The sequence below is a fragment of the Eriocheir sinensis genome, chromosome 38 (genome assembly GCF_024679095.1).
Source record: "Eriocheir sinensis breed Jianghai 21 chromosome 38, ASM2467909v1, whole genome shotgun sequence".
NCBI classification, from domain to species: Eukaryota; Metazoa; Arthropoda; class Malacostraca; order Decapoda; family Varunidae; genus Eriocheir; species Eriocheir sinensis.
Genome location: NC_066546.1, coordinates 6,064,517 through 6,080,243, shown reverse-complemented (window position 1 = coordinate 6,080,243; position 15,727 = coordinate 6,064,517). Strand labels below are relative to the sequence as shown.

Genomic DNA, 15,727 nt, shown 5'->3' with positions numbered 1-15,727 from the left:
AACGTCGTTTCGACGTCGGCTATGGTCGGCACTCAAGGGGATGTACTTACGATGGTCGTTACGTACGTATGGCAACGCGACATTCCAAAACTGGCAGCGCGTGGGCTGATGTCGGGAGGGCGCCGGGAGTCATTGTCGTGAATGTGTGACTGGGGCACGCTCCTTGAAGAGAGAGAGAGAGAGAGAGAGAGAGAGAGAGAGAGAGAGAGAGAGAGAGAGAGAGAGAGAGAGAGAGAGAGAGAGAGAGAGAGAGAGAGACTTAATTAATTGAATATATGAACAGTATCAGGATAATGAGGTGCGTTTTGCTGCATGTACTTTGGCTTTATTGAAGGAAAACACAAGTATGAGAACCCTAAGGCAGGATTCTTGTGACTAACATGAACACACAAAAAAAGGCGCCAAGACAGATCGAGTCGGCGCCTCTTAAAGCACGAGGTAATTACAGGTAAGGTCATAGCGAGCGGTAGGGGGCCAGGTGTGAGGCTTCCACTCCACCTGGCCGAGGAGCAAAGACGGGACAGGTGATGCAGGAGAAGACGAACGAAGCCTGAAGAGGAAGTTTGAAGGAGAGGAAGACTGGCGGGAGGACCAGTGGGTGTAGGGAGCCCCGTAGTTAATGAACTGGGGGCTCGGGGGTGGGGGGTCCGTTGTAGCCAGGAGCGAGCATGTGTCGTCGTCAGGTTTGGCATCACGCGGGGCTGTCGGAAGAGAATGCAAACGTTAAATAGGAAGCTGATTTTTTTTTTTTTTTTTTTTTTTTTGTACAGCAAGGTCACAAAAATACAAAAAAAAAACACTAGACGCTGCTCCGATGAAAGAAAAGATATTTAGTGCCCGGCCAAAGAGAGGAAGAGAGATCAGTTTCGGAAGAAGAGGTGTCGTGAGGAATTTGGTATTAGCGAGAGGCGACTTCCTTCACCGTGACATTAAGGAGGATACACGTATTTACAGACAAGGGTCCATATTTTCAAACCCACATTTGATAAAGCCTTCGTAGAGGTGGTGAGTATCTCCATGGATGATATTTTGAGCCTAAAGGCTATGTCAGAGAGCTCTCAGGATCGGCACACACCTACCTAATGTCCCTGTTAGCCGCCATAGCCGCCGCGACCGCCGCGGCCTCCAAAACCGCCGCCTCGCCCTCCAAAACCGCCGCCTCGCCCTCCAAAACCGCCGCCTCGCCCTCCAAAGCCGCCACCGTATCCTCCTCCGCCGAACGACGCAATGGCCGGGCTGGCGATGGAGAGCACCGCCACCACCACCGCCACCAGGATCCACAGCAGACGCATTCTTGGGGTGTTGGTGTTGACGAAGGAAGTAGCCAACCTGCACTGGTGCCAGGGAGAGCCGCTGCCGCCTTATGATCCCTAGGCTTGTTCCTATCTCTCGATCGATCTCTTCCAGTAAACACACGCCTCGGAGTTCCCTCTTTCCCAGGTGTGGAGCAACACCTGGGCGCCCCCTTTGTCTGGGAAAACAACACCAATGCACTTCGGCTACTAAAAATAGAGCTCGGTGGAAATCCTACCCAGAACGCCACTAACAACCTGCTGCCCACCCTCCTGAACTTCTGCCTCCCATGACAACTTTTTTTCCTGCGCAACAAGTGAGTGACTGGTGGTGAACGTGTAATTATACCCAGGACGCGACTAACAAACCCCTGCCTACCCTCCTACACTCCTGCCTTCCATAACATTTTTTCCCGCGTAGTTAAGGATTAAAAAGTGTAGTGTATAAATATAGAGAGATTGATAGATAGACACAGGTTGATAGAGCTAGCTTAATAGATATAGATAGATAGACAGATAGATAGATAGATAGGTAGATAGATAGGTAGATAGATAGACAGACAGATAGATAGATGGATAAATATACTTGTTGTTCGCCTTAGTGTAGCGATGAACTCTTTGATATTTTCGTTGTTCCTCGGTTTGTCTGTCTGTCCGTTAACAGCGTATAAAAAAAAAATATTGACCAACTTATTAAATACACACGAGAACATCATTAGGTGAACATCTCGAACTGCTTAACATAAGGTAACAAAACTCCGATAAAAATAATAAAAAGTATAGCGATAGATAGATAAATAGATAAACAGATAGATAGATAGAGAGTATGGCCGATCAAAAGACTAGAATAGAGACGCAGAGACAGAACCAGAAGGAAAAAGAAAAAAAGAGAGATGTGGAAAGTAGAGGAGAGGAGAAGAAAGAGAGAGAAGAGAGGAGAGATGAGGTGTTGAACGTGAGAGCGTCCCGAGCAGCACACATCCGTTCCCACCCAATGAACGGATGTTTTTCAAAGGAATGTTTTTAGAATAGATGTTTACGAAGACGTCACTGAATTTGGTAAGCCATGTTGAGTAGAGTGTTAATAAGAGTTACTTGAATTTTGTAAGTATGTATAGCGTTACCCGAATTACTTGAATTTTGTATGTAGATTGTAGAGTATAGTGTTACCTGAGTTACTTGAATTTTGTAAGTATGTAGAGTATAGTGTTACCTGAGTTACTTGAATTTTGTAAGTATGTAGAGTATAGTATTACCTGAGTTACTTGAATTTTGTAAGTATGTAGAGTATAGTGTTACCTGAGTTACTTGAATTTTGTAAGTATGTAGAGTATAGTGTTACCTGAGTTACTTGAATTTTGTAAGTATGTAGAGTATAGTGTTACCTGAGTTACTTGAATTTTGTATGTATGTAGAGTATAGTGTTACCTGAGTTACTTGAATTTTGTAAGTATGTAGAGTATTGTGTTACCTGAGTTACTTGAATTTTGTAAGTATGTAGAGTATAGTGTTACCTGAGTTACTTGAATTTTTTAAGTATGTAGAATATTGTGTTACCTGAGTTACTTGAATTTTGTAAGTATGTAGAGTATTGTGTTACCTGACCTCCGCTAATTAATACATGGCAGGTGTGTAGATGTTGTACAGGTAATAATAATGATGATGTTGATAATAATAATAATAATAATAATAATAATAATAATAATAATAATAATAATAATAATAATAATAATAATAATAATAATAATAATAATAATAATAATAATAATAGAGAAATGGAATTCTATCGCTTCTTTCGCTCTATAAGAATTTTTTTTTGGGGGGGTGCTTTAATATGTGTGTGTGTGTGTGTGTGTGTGTGTGTGTGTGTGTGTGTGTGTGTGTGTGTGTGTGTGTGTGTGTGTAAGGAACTTGCTTTGGTGGTATTGGTGGTTATGGTGGTGAGGGGGATGATGGTGTTGGTGTAGTTGTTGGTAGTGGTGGTGATTGTGATGAAGGTGATGATAGGGATGGTGGTGGTGGTGGTGGTTGTGATGGTGGTGGTGGTGGTGGTGGTGAGCGCTTAGTAACATAACGAAGAGTAAAAACAAAAATAATCCTAGCTATCTACATCCGGTCAAGGGCTTTCCATGTTGCCTGTGAGAGAGAGGGAGAGAAGACGGAAGGGAAGAGGGGGGTGGAGGAGAGAAGGGCTTCCCATACTGATATTGAGGGAGAGGGAAGGACGGAGGGAAAGGAGGGGGAGGAGGAGGAAGGGGTAGGAAGGAGAGAGTAGAGAGAGAGAGGGGTCAGGATATTTTGAAACTGTCTTATCATTGTTTTCAACCTGTTATTGTTGTGTAAAGAGACAGATTTGTATGTTTGTTTATATATAAGTGTTTAGATTGGTTCAGTTTTTCTTTTCTTTTCTTTTTCATTCCTTCTATTATTTTATACATGCTTATATTGGTTTTGTTTTGCTTTTCTTTTTTTTCATTCCCTCGATTATTTTATTCATGTTTATTGTTTTGAACATGTTTTTGTTGTGTAAAGGGATGGGTTTTGTGTTTGGTTATATGTATTTTAGATGTGTTTTTTTTTTTTTGTTTTTGTTCGATTTCTCTTTTTCTTTATCATCTCTTTGGCTATTTTATACATGCTTGTCGTTGTTTTGAACCTGTTTTTTGTTGTGTTGTGTCTGTTTTGTGTTTTTAATTTATGTGTTTTAGATTTGTTTTTTGTTTTTTGTTCGATTTCTCTTTTCTTTATCATTTCTTTGGCTATTTTATACATGCTTATCGTTGTTTTGAACCTGTTTTTGTTGTGTTGTGTCTGTTTTGTGTTTTTAATTTATGTGTTTTAGATTTGTTTTGTTTTGTTTTTGTTCGATTTCTCTTTTCTTTATCATTTCTTTGGCTGTTTTATACAAGCTTATTGTTTTGAACCTGATTTTGTTGTGTTAAGGGACGGATTTTGTGTTTGTTTACGTGTTTTTAGATTTGTTTTGTTTTGTTTTTGTCTGTTTTTGTTAGTGTCTTTCTTTTTTATTCCTTCGGCTGGTGCGTCGCTAAATTTGCAAAGTACTCCTCAGCGTATTGCATGGTATTGTTTTTTTCTGCATTTATTTATTTATTCATTTGGCTGTTGTTGTTGTTGTTTTTTGGGGGGTTGTTTCACCAGTAATTTATTTTGTTTTCCCTACCTATGGGCTTGTTTACTCCTGAGGTATTGCTTTTGTTTCCTTTTATTCACTTATTCATCTGCTTGTGGTTTACTCATTCTCTTATGTGTTTGCTTGTATCTTTGTTTGGTCAGTAACTTATTTTCCTTACCTGCGAGCGTGACTTCTCTAGGTATTGTTTTCTTTCTTTTTTTTCGTTTCTCTTTGTTTGGTCAGTCATTTGTTTTCCTTCCTTATTTCTTTCTTTTTTTTCGTTTCTTTTTGTTTAGTCAGTCATTTGTTTTCCTTCCTTTATTCACTTATTTTTTTCCGTCTCTTTTTTTAGTCAGTCATTTGTTTTCCTTCCTTTATTCACTTATTTTTTTCCGTCTCTTTGTTTGGTCAGTCATTTGTTTTCCTTCCTTATTTCTCTCTTTTTTTCGTTTCTTTTTGTTTAGTCAGTCATTTGTTTTCCTTCCTTCTTTCTTTCTTTTTGTTCGTTTCTCTTTGTTTAGTCAGTCATTTGTTTTCCTTCCTTCTTTCTTTCTTTTTTTTCGTTTCTCTTTGTTTAGTCAGTCATTTGTTTTCCTTCCTTATTTCTTTCTTTTTTACTCGTTTCTCTTTGTTTAGTCAGTCATTTGTTTTCCTTCCTTCTTTCTTTCTTTTTTTTCGTTTCTCTTTGTTTAGTCAGTCATTTGTTTTCCTTCCTTCTTTCTTTCTTTTTGTTCGTTTCTCTTTGTTTAGTCAGTCATTTGTTTTCCTTCCTTCTTTCTTTCTTTTTTTTCGTTTCTCTTTGTTTAGTCAGTCATTTGTTTTCCTTCCTTATTTCTTTTTTTTTCGTTTCTCTTTGTTTAGTCAGTCATTTGTTTTCCTTCCTTATTTCTTTCTTTTTTACTCGTTTCTCTTTGTTTAGTCAGTCATTTGTTTTCCTTCCTTCTTTCTTTCTTTTTTTTCGTTTCTCTTTGTTTGGTCAGTCATTTGTTTTCCTTCCTTATTTCTTTTTTTTTCGTTTCTCTTTGTTTAGTCAGTCATTTGTTTTCCTTCCTTTATTCACTTATTTTTTTCCGTCTCTTTGTTTGGTCAGTCATTTGTTTTCCTTCCTTATTTCTTTCTTTTTGTTCGTTTCTCTTTGTTTAGTCAGTCATTTGTTTTCCTTCCTTATTTCTTTCTTTTTGTTCGTTTCTCTTTGTTTAGTCAGTCATTTGTTTTCCTTCCTTATTTCTCTCTCTTTTTCGTTTCTCTTTGTTTAGTCAGTCATTTGTTTTCCTTCCTTATTTCTCTCTCTTTTTCGTTTCTCTTTGTTTAGTCAGTCATTTGTTTTCCTTCCTTATTTCTCTCTCTTTTTCGTTTCTCTTTGTTTAGTCAGTCATTTGTTTTCCTTCCTTATTTCTTTCTTTTTTTTCGTTTCTCTTTGTTTAGTCAGTCATTTGTTTTCCTTCCTTATTTCTTTCTTTTTGTTCGTTTCTCTTTGTTTAGTCAGTCATTTGTTTTCCTTCCTTATTTCTCTCTCTTTTTCGTTTCTCTTTGTTTAGTCAGTCATTTGTTTTCCTTCCTTATTTCTCTCTCTTTTTCGTTTCTCTTTGTTTAGTCAGTCATTTGTTTTCCTTCCTTATTTCTCTCTTTTTTTCGTTTCTCTTTGTTTAGTCAGTCATTTGTTTTCCTTCCTTCTTTCTTTCTTTTTTTCCGTTTCTCTCTTTGTTTGGTCAGTCACTTGTTTTCCTTACTTGTGAAACTCAATGATAAACAAACGCCACTAAGAAAAAAAAAGAGAGAAAAACTTCCTCTCCACAATTATTGGATTATTTATTAAACTCTTCCGTGTCCACTATTCCGCCAGTCAACATGAGGAACAAACACAAAAAAGAAAAAGTCACGCTACTCTACACTTCACTGATATATTCTACTCACCAAAAAAAAAAAAAAAAAAAATGAAAACACTCTCTACCTTCAGGACCATTTTCGTGCTGTCAGGAGGCTGAAAAAAAAGTCACGAGGCCGAAAACTTAAACTAAAACGAGGAGAATAAAAGTTTGAAGAGGAGAGTGTCAGGGCCTGGAGACTAGACGGGAAAGTTTAAAGAAAGAAAGTCCTGAAGAATGGAGGGAGGGGGAGAGAGAGAGGGAGGTGGAAGGGGGCTCAGAGTGTTGGTGGAAGAGGGATCAAATGGTGGGTGGAAGGGCAGGACAGGACAGTATAAGGAAGGGTTTTAGTGTAAGGGTGTGGAAGGAGGTGATGGAGGGTGAGTGGAGGGAAGGGAGTGGAAGGAGTGATGAGAAATGAGCGTAGGAGTGAATGGAGGGAAGGGGATGGAAGGGAACTCAGAGGTGGATGAATTGGTGGAACAGAACAGAATAGGGAAGGCCTGAAGATGTGGAAGGGGTGAGTGGAAGATAAGTAAAGGGAAGGGAGTGGAAGGGGCGATGGGAATTGAGTGTAGGAGTGAGTGGAGGGAAGGGAACTCGGAGGTGGATGAATTGATGGAACGGAACAGAATAGGGAAGGGCTGAAGATGTGGAAGGGGAGAGTGGAAGATAAGTAAAGGGAAGGGAGTGGAAGGGGTGATGGGAAATGAGTGTAGGAGTGAGTGGAGGGAAGGGGATGGAAGGGAACTCAGAGGTGGGTGAATTGGTGGAACGGAACGGAATAGGGAATACCTGAAGAAGTGGAAAGAGAGTGGAAGATAAGTAAAGGGAAGGGAGTGGAAGGGGTGATGGGAATTGAGTGTAGGAGTGAGTGGAGGGAAGGGGATGGAAGGGAGCTAAGATGGTAAGTAAAGGGATGGGACGGGACAGGATAGGGAAGATTTTAAGATGTGGGAATGGGTGATGGAAGATGAGGGAAGAAGTGAAGGGAAGGAATGGGATAGAAAATGGATCAGAGGGTGGATGGAAGGGCAGGTGGGTTCAAGCTATGGAAGTTTTTTAGTCTGAGGGTGTGAAGGAGTGGAAGAGAAGGATGTGGAAGGGGGAATGGTAGATGAACGAAGAAGTGGAGGTATGGAAATGGAAGGCAGGTTAGAGGGTGGACGGAGGGGCAGGTCGGGACAAGATATGGAAGGTTTTGAGTCTGGGCGTGTGGAGGGGGCGATGGGAAATGAGTGGAAAGAGTGAAGGGAAGGATGTGGAAGGGGGGATGGTAGGTGGAGGTATGGAAATGGAAGGCAGGTTAGAGGGTGGACGGAGGGGCAGGTCGGGACAGCATAGGGAAGGTTCGCAGTCTGAGGGTGTCCAGTTCTCCCTGCAGGTCCAGTATCGTCGAGCTGCGTTGTTTGACCTGCGCCGATAGCTCGTTGCAGGCCATCACACGACGCAGCCTGCACAGAGAGAAAGAGAACGGGAAGGTTAGGCGACGGTTCTCTTGTTCTGTTTTTTTTTTATGAATGAAAAATGAGATTTGTAAGAGGTGAAAATGAGACGTAGGTAAGGAGGCAGAGAGACGTAGATAAATAGACAGACAGACAGACGGATTTATAGGCAGAGATTATTTATTGAGGAGACATAGGTTCGGGTGTAGGGAGAGGCAGATAGATAGATAGATAGATAGATAGATAGATAGATAGATAGATAGATAAACAGTGAAAAGGGTAATTGTTTTTAAATTCAAATTTGACTTTAACTGGAAAACAGGAAAAGAAAGCATTGTCAACATATCTTATTGTGTGTGGATGAATACCTTGATATGTTTGTTTATAGTGTGTGTGTGTGTGTGTGTGTGTGTGTGTGTGTGTGTGTGTGTGTGTGGTGAAATGAACAGCAGTCACCTAGGAGTTAGTTATCCTTATAAACTCTCCCTGCCCCCCATTCTCTCTCTCTCTCTCTCTCTCTCTCTCTCTCTCTCTCTCTCTCTCTCTCTCTCTCTCTCTCTCTCTCTCTCTCACCGGGTTTCCTGTTTAGCTAGGTGTGCCTCGGGCTGCTCCTCGGTCACCTGTGCCTGTAAATCATCAATCTCCCTCGCCAGCTCGTCCACCTGGCGCTGAAGGGTCGACACACGCCTTCGGGAGCGGCGCACGTCTCGGTCCACCTTCCCCAGGGCGGCGGCTGTCCCCTCGGCCCTGTGACCCTGGAGCTGAAGGTCGCAGAGGGCGTAGATAAAGGTAAGGTAAAGTGAGGAGGAGGAGGAGGAGATGTATATACGAAGGTAGGGAGACATAGGTAGTTTGGGGGAGGGCGGAGGTTAAGGTCGCAAAGGAAAGGCAAGGTAAGGCTCAGAGAAACAAAGTTTACAAAAGAAAGCAAGGTAAAGTAAAGGTTAAGTTGGGAGGAGGAGGTGCTGTAGACAATTCAGGGTAGTAACGAATGTTATATAGACAAACAGATGCAGATATTAGGTTACAGGTAGATAAATGAACAGGTATCCTTTATTAGAGCACATGATTAACCTGCGTTGCACCTGCTGTAACCTTACCTGTTGGAGACGCTGCAGAGAGGCGTACAGGTGTGATGGGTCCTTCTGCTCCCCCACACCATCCGCCGCCGCTGCTATCACGTCCCGCCCCACCTGTTCACAGACACACCTGAGTTACCTGTGCTTGAGATTATTCATTAGTAACAGCAATAGCAGAGGTGTCAAAGTAGGGTTTATATTTTTAAAAATTTCGACGCCCACGCACATATACTTTACAAGACTTTACTTTCATTTTTCAGGATAGTTTTATGACCCTCGTTGTAGTTTGACCCTTCTTTTGTACCGTGAACCTAAAATACTACTCATTAGAAAGGGACTGTTCTCTTTGGCTTTGGGAAATAGTTGATGTGAGAGGCGGAAGCGTCTGACAATACCTAGGAGTGCAGGTGTTAATGGGGACTTGGTAATACTGATAATCCCTTTGAAGGTTAGCTTGTCATTAGTAATCGTATATGATCACTTTGGCATTGTTTGGTTGTTGCTTCTATCTATCATATGAATAACTAAGGAGCTTGTTCTTTATTAGCAATTCTTGTTCCCTACTATTCCTATAAATCTTTCTTAGCATAGTGTCTGCTATTAGTGCTCCCAAGGCAAGGCGGAGGGAGAGAGGCAAGGAGGGGGGGCAGTGAGGGGAAGGAGGAAGGCAGCAGCCAATCAGGAGATATCAACGCGTGACGTCACTGCAGGGGGTGGGGCTAGGCTCTGCGCGACAAAATCCTAACAACCTTTCATAAATATGCGAGCCGGGCGCCAGCTTGAGTCGCGAGACAGCCTAATCGGCACGAGCTGGGCGTTGAAGTCCCGCGCTGCTGCCGAGAGGTGGAGGAGGAGGAGGAGGAGGATTGAGGGAAGTTAAAAAGAAAAGATTCAGAAGAAAGATGTTTGTAAGGGGAAAAGGAGATTGAGGAGGAGGAGATTAAGAGAAGGAAATAAAACGTTCAGCAGCAGGAAGGAAATGATAGAATAGATAGGAGAGAGAGAGAGAGAGAGAGATTCGCAGGTGACATAGTGTTGCTAAGGTGGTCGTTTAGACAAGTCCTTTCACCCCCTTGCCAGTAATGATCTCGAACCTATACGCTCCAGGCACCCCGCCGAAGCGCAAGGCCGAGACTCTACCACGGGACCACGGGAGCCCCTTAACGTTTCTTGTTCTGAAGAACAACACGACTCTTCTGTCCCTGCCTAAGGTTTTTTGTAAGACAATATTTTCTATTTTTTCATTTGAAATATAAGATCAGAAATGTAAGCACACACATGCATCCAAACACTCCCCATAGATGCGACACTCTTGAGCAATTTGTTCCGTAGAAAGTGCCAGCGTTCCATGGGATGTGTTCCTCTGCATGGTGATTTAGTCAGCTGGCGAGCCGTTCCTCGCAGTGTGTTAATTTGTGGTGCTTCTTGGCACTCCTCAGGCACTGTTATCACCAGTCGACGATAGTTACTATTCAGCGGGTAATGAGAAATGCACCCGGAATGTACGTCAACTGTACGTCGCTAAACATTTGAGTTTGATCATGACTCTGTGTACTCGCCCGGTGCTCACAGAACATCGCCATCACTCGGCTCGGCGCCTCTCTTGACACGACTTCTGCTGCGGGAGTTGGTGCCTGGATTTGCCTGTCCGCAGAAATACCTTGTTTCGTATCTGGGCGAGACGTGGCTGCTGGAGTTGTGCTGGCGGTGCTGTGAGTGGCGGCTGTTGGTGTGGTTGTGTGCAGCATTCCGGCCACTGTTTTGCTGGAAGGAGTCGTTGGTCCGCTGTGTCGGCCTCCCGAGGTGCCGAGGTGCGCCAAGCAGCGAGTTGGAGGCGGATCTAACGGGCTGGTGGTGAGGCCTCGAGGTAAAGTTGGGAGGCTGACTGGCTTGGAGCGGCGCGGCGTATCTGAAGTAGCCGTGGCCACGGTACAGCTCACGATCCTTAACAGGAGCGCGGAGGTTACCAAGATTGAAGCGCACGTGTTTTGGACAGGTGGACCGTGGCATCTTTTCTTTCTTAAGGATACCTTTAGGAGACTTCCCTTCAGTAGTGGTATTCATTGGTGTACAGCCAGCTGCTCCAACTGTTTGCTGGTGTAGTGTATTGTGTTTGTTTTCTGCGTCCTGTACTGGCCCTTCCTGTGGCTTCACTGGCTTTTGCAACTCAGAACGAATGCTGGAGAGCGGCACGCCATACTTGAAGTAGTCGTAGCCACAGTGCAGTTCACGATCCTTGACGAAAGTGTTCAGGTTCTGGAAGTTAAAGCGGAGACATTTATGAGCGGTGCTGGCCGTCTTTTCTTTCTTGAGGATCCCTGTGAGATGGTGTGGCTCAGTGTTTGTGTTGTCTGAATCTGTTGCTTCCTCTGTTGCTGTTTTCTGAGGCTCTGGCAGTTTGTTTACTGCTTCCTTTGGTGGCTCTTTCTGTGGCTTCACTGTTCTTTCCTTTAGGTTTTGCAGCCCAGAACGAATCATGGAGAGAGGGAAGCCGTACTTGAAGAAGTCGTAGCCACAGTACAGTTCTCGATCTTTAACGAAAGTGTTCAGGTTTTGGAAGTTGAACCTGACCATTTTCTTGGCGGGGTTTTGAGCTTCATCCTGCTTTTTGAAGCTACTTTTGAGGAGCTTCTTTGGTGCCTCGGTGACGGCCTTGCTTATGCTGGAAGGAGCGTGCCCAGCAGTGCCTCGGTGCTCGGAGGGGAGCTCCTCGTACACCTCCTTTATCTTTTCTCTCTTGACAAGGAGCAGAGTAATTGTCAGAGTATCAGCCCTCTTGCCACGGCTCTCCTTCTGGGTCCAGTCTCTTCCTGCGACTGTTTCATCCACTGGCTTGCTGACCTTTTCTCTCTTGACCAAGTGGATAGTGATGATGAGGGTTTGAGGCCTCCTGCCATTGCCCTCCTCTCCTCCCTTCCCCACCACCCCGTCAGCATCCCGGGTGTCGGAGGGGAGCTCCTCCTCCACCACAGGGAGAGGCTGAGCTGTGTTCTTCAGGCAGACGAGGCTCAGCTGTTCGCCTGCCTCGTCCTGGGCGCCCGCGTGTTTGGTGTCCTCGACGAAAGAGCCGAGGTCGTCGGGGGGGCTGCGGTGTGCCCGCCTGGCGAAGAGCCAGTCGAAGCACCCGTCTCTCTCTCTCTCTCTCTCTCTCTCTCTCTCTCTCTCTCTCTCTCTCTCTCTCTCTCAGCAGTGTTGTCGTTAGTGTGTCAGTCTGTACGCTGTCTTGTGCCGCAAACAAACGTCATTTCGTCCAATCGGGGAACGAAAATTAAGACCTTTGGGCTAAACGCGTTGTGAGATTTAAGTGAAGGAATGGGTGTGTGGCGCCTCAACGTTAGTCTCACAGTAACAAGAGGCGGGAGGCGCTGGTCGAATGGTCAGTGTTTGGGCGTGGTGAGTTCGAGGACTTAGCTTCGAGAGCCACCGATGCACGCTTACAGTTTTCAACCATCGCTGAGTGGCGGAAGGTTACCCGCATGATACTCATATCTTCAATCAACCCTAATTTCAGCGAATTTGTTCAGCAGGAGCACCGGGGCCAAGCAAGAGTCACGGACACTATCACGGCAGCCACTGTAAAAAAAATTCGCCTGCGCCATTAACGGGCTGGGATCGTCCAAGAGAGCCTACCAGCGCTATTGGCAGAAACTGAAAAAAAAAGAAATATATTATTTTTAAGAGCGGTGCAACGAGGCAGCAACTACATTTATCTGAGGGAATAACTGAAATAGTTAATAGAAAAGACGTAGAGATTCATTAGTGAGGTAAGAGCAAAAGTATTAATGGTGAATTGGTAACACTGAGAATGGGAGAGTTGTTAGAGATGAAACAGTAACGGTAGTAACAGTGGAGAGGTTAGATGCATTAGTAACAGTAGAGGTGATAGTGTTGATGGAAGTAAAGGGTTTAGAAGTTACACATGATTCATAGGTGTATATAAGTAACAATATTAAGTGAGATAACATAGAAAGAGAGAGACAGACCTGCAGACGGACACAGTGAAATAACATAGAGAGAGAAGGAGACAGAAACAGAGAGACGGACAGACTAACCTTGAATGTGTTAATGTGATGCAGGTCTTGTCTCGCCAACGCCACCTCAAGTTCCAGCTGTCCCTTGAGCGTCCGAAGCATCTCCACCTCCTCCCCCTCGCCCTCCACCCCGCCCCCCTCCTTCCCCTCACTCTCGATGCACTTCTGAAAATAGACGAAGATGTTATAATGGCATCACATCAACACCATCTTAGCGTCAGGGAAGTAAGATTAAATAGTATTGCTGGAACATGAATTTGAACCCGTAATGAGATAATGAAGGTAAGGAATGTTGTGTTTTTATTAGTGGGTGTTGAAAGGGTTAGGTAAGGAGTGGAAAGTAAAGGAAGGACAAGGAATAAAGGGAAAAATAAGTGGGGTTGAGAAGATCTTTGTGTTTGTTGCAAAAGAAAGATATCGTGTATGTGTTTTTTTTTATTGTTTTGTAAATGTTATAAATTCTTGGCGTTGTTACTGTAATATTCGTGTCTGTATTGTTACTACTACTACTACTACTACTACTACTTCTACTACTACGACTACTACTACTACTACTACGTCAACATTAACTGGATTCATGTTCTTTGCACCTTCAACAAAACTACTGCTACCACTAATAATAATCCTCCTCCTCATTATTATCATCATCATCATCATCATCACTCACCTCAGCCGTAGCCTCCAGTCGTCTCAGCTCCTCGTCCTTCACCAGACACGCGTGGCTGAATTCCGGCGTGAGGTGTTGCGTCATCGTCAGCAGATCCACCTTTACCTGGCGCCCCCGCAGCACCAGCACCATCTCAGCGTCCTCGTCCACCAGCCGCAGCTCCTCCGTGGTTTCCGCTACCTCCCCGTCCAGCTGCCTCGGAGGGTAAGGAAAATGGGAAGGGTGAGAATGGGAAGGAGAAAACGGAGGCCAAAAGGGAAAATGGGAAGAATAAGAGGAAAGAGAAAACGGAAGGCAAGATAAAAAACGGGAAGGATGAGAGAGAATGGGAAAGAGAAAACGGGAGGCAAGAGGAAAAATGGGAAGGATGAGAGAATGGGAAAGAGAAAACGGAGGCCAAGAGGGAAAATGGGAAGGATGAGAGAGAATGGGAAAGAGAAAATGGGAAGGATGAGAGAGAATGGGAAAGAGAAAATGGGAAGGATGAGAGGGAATGGGAAAGAGAAAACGGAAGGCAAGAGGGAAAACGAGAAGGATGAGAAGGAATAGGAAAAAGAAAACGGAATTCAAGAGGAAAAACGAGAAGGATGAGAAGGAATAGGAAAAAGAAAACGGAATTCAAGAGGAAAAACGGGAAGGATGAGAAGGAATAGGAAAAAGAAAACGGAATTCAAGAGGAAAAACGGGAAGGATGAGAGAGAATGGGAAAGAAAAATCGAAAAGCAAAAGGGAAAATGGGAAGGATGAGAGAATGAGAAAGAGAAAACGGAAAATAAATGACGGTAAGAAGGAATATGAAAGAGTAGTTCATGCAAGGAGGAGAATCAAAGGATGAGAAACATAAAAAATAAAGGTAAATGATAAGAAATTAGGCAATATAGAGAATTAATCCATGAATATATCTTTCTTCTTCCTACTTTCCTTCCTTCTTTCCGTCCTGTCATCCTTCCTTTTTTCCTTCCTTCCATCCCTCCCCTTCCTGTATTATCCACCCATATTTTCTTCTTTTCTTCCTTCGTTTTTTCCTCCTTTTTTTCCTTCTTCTCTCCCCTCCACTCCTACCCATACATATTTTCCTTCTTTTCTTCTTTCTTTCCTTCCTTCCTTCATTCATTCATTCATTCATTTTTTCCTCTTCCTGCCTTCCTTCCCTCCCTCCCTTACCCTCATACCCTCACATACCGTCTTTTCTACATTCTTTCCTTCCTTCTTTCCTTCCTTCCATCCCTCCCTTCCCCTCATACCCTCACACACCGTCTTTTCTACATTCTTTCCTTCCTTCTTTCCTTCCTTCCATCCCTCTCTTCCTCTCCTACCCAAACATGTCTTCCTTCTTTCCTTCCTTCCTTCCTTCCTTCCTTCCTTCTTTCCTTCCTTTTTTCCCTCTTACACACACATACCTTCTTTTCTTCCTTCCTTCTTTCCTTCACCGTCTTCTTTTCTGCTTCCTTTCCTTCCTTCTTTCCTTCCTTCCATCCCTTCCTTCCCCCCTATCTTCCTTTTTTTCTTCCTTCTACCTTCCTTCCGTCCCCTCCTCCCTCTCCCATCCACCCGCCCACCCACCCACCTTCTTCGCCTCCTGCAGAAGCTGTGTCCTGCGCGTGTCCATGGCCTGCAGGTGGGCTGACGCTGCGGCTCTCTTCGCTGTGGCATCGTCCTGCTCGTCCAACACCTCGTGGCGGCGGCGGCGATGGCGGAGGAAGAGGCGCCACGTTCTGTTCCCACCCGCCAGTCCCTCCGGCATGGACTCCTCCGTCGACCTGCAGAAGGGAAGGAGGAGGAGGAAGAGGAGGGAATAGAAAAAATAAAGGAATGTAGAAGGGAGAAAAACAAGAGTGAAGGGAGGAAGAAGGAGGAGGAGAACGAAGAAGAGGATAAAGAAAAAAAGAACAGATAAGGACGAGGGTGAAAAATGAATGAATGAAGGAAGGAAGAAGAAAAGGGATGAAGAATAAGTGAACAAGGAAGAGAGAAAAGAAAAAAAAGAACAAAGAAGGAAGAAAAGAATAATAAAGGCAGGAAGGAGGAAGAAGAAAAAGAACAGAAGGACGAAGTACAAAAATGAATGAAAGAAGAAAGAAAGTACATGAAGAACAGAAGAACATGGAGAAGGGAAAAGAAAACAAAATGCGTTCTCGTCCTAACCTGAAATCGTCACTGTGGGAGGCGCTGCTGGGGGGCCGGGAGGGTCGCACGCTGCCCCTACGACTCGGCA

General features: G+C 43.9%; 1 protein-coding gene and 1 long non-coding RNA gene across 2 annotated transcripts; both read right to left on the bottom strand.

Annotated features, from left to right (window-relative positions):
- Window positions 1–303: 303 nt before the first annotated feature.
- Window positions 304–2,456, bottom strand: LOC127008586 (uncharacterized). Its single transcript, XR_007761195.1, has 2 exons — window positions 1,080–2,456; window positions 304–701 (listed from the first exon to the last, which is right to left on the bottom strand). It is a non-coding gene; the product is annotated as an uncharacterized LOC127008586 (long non-coding RNA).
- A 4,644-nt stretch (window positions 2,457–7,100) lies between these two features.
- On the bottom strand, window positions 7,101–15,263 carry LOC127008585 (uncharacterized). The gene is made up of 6 exons (XM_050880799.1): window positions 15,080–15,263; window positions 13,513–13,704; window positions 12,867–13,010; window positions 8,836–8,928; window positions 8,309–8,496; window positions 7,101–7,744 (listed from the first exon to the last, which is right to left on the bottom strand). The coding sequence occupies exons 1-6, from the start codon at window positions 15,254–15,256 to the stop codon at window positions 7,597–7,599; spliced, it is 942 nt and encodes a 313-aa protein (XP_050736756.1). The 5' UTR covers window positions 15,257–15,263; the 3' UTR covers window positions 7,101–7,596.
- Between the last annotated feature and the right edge of the window lie 464 nt (window positions 15,264–15,727).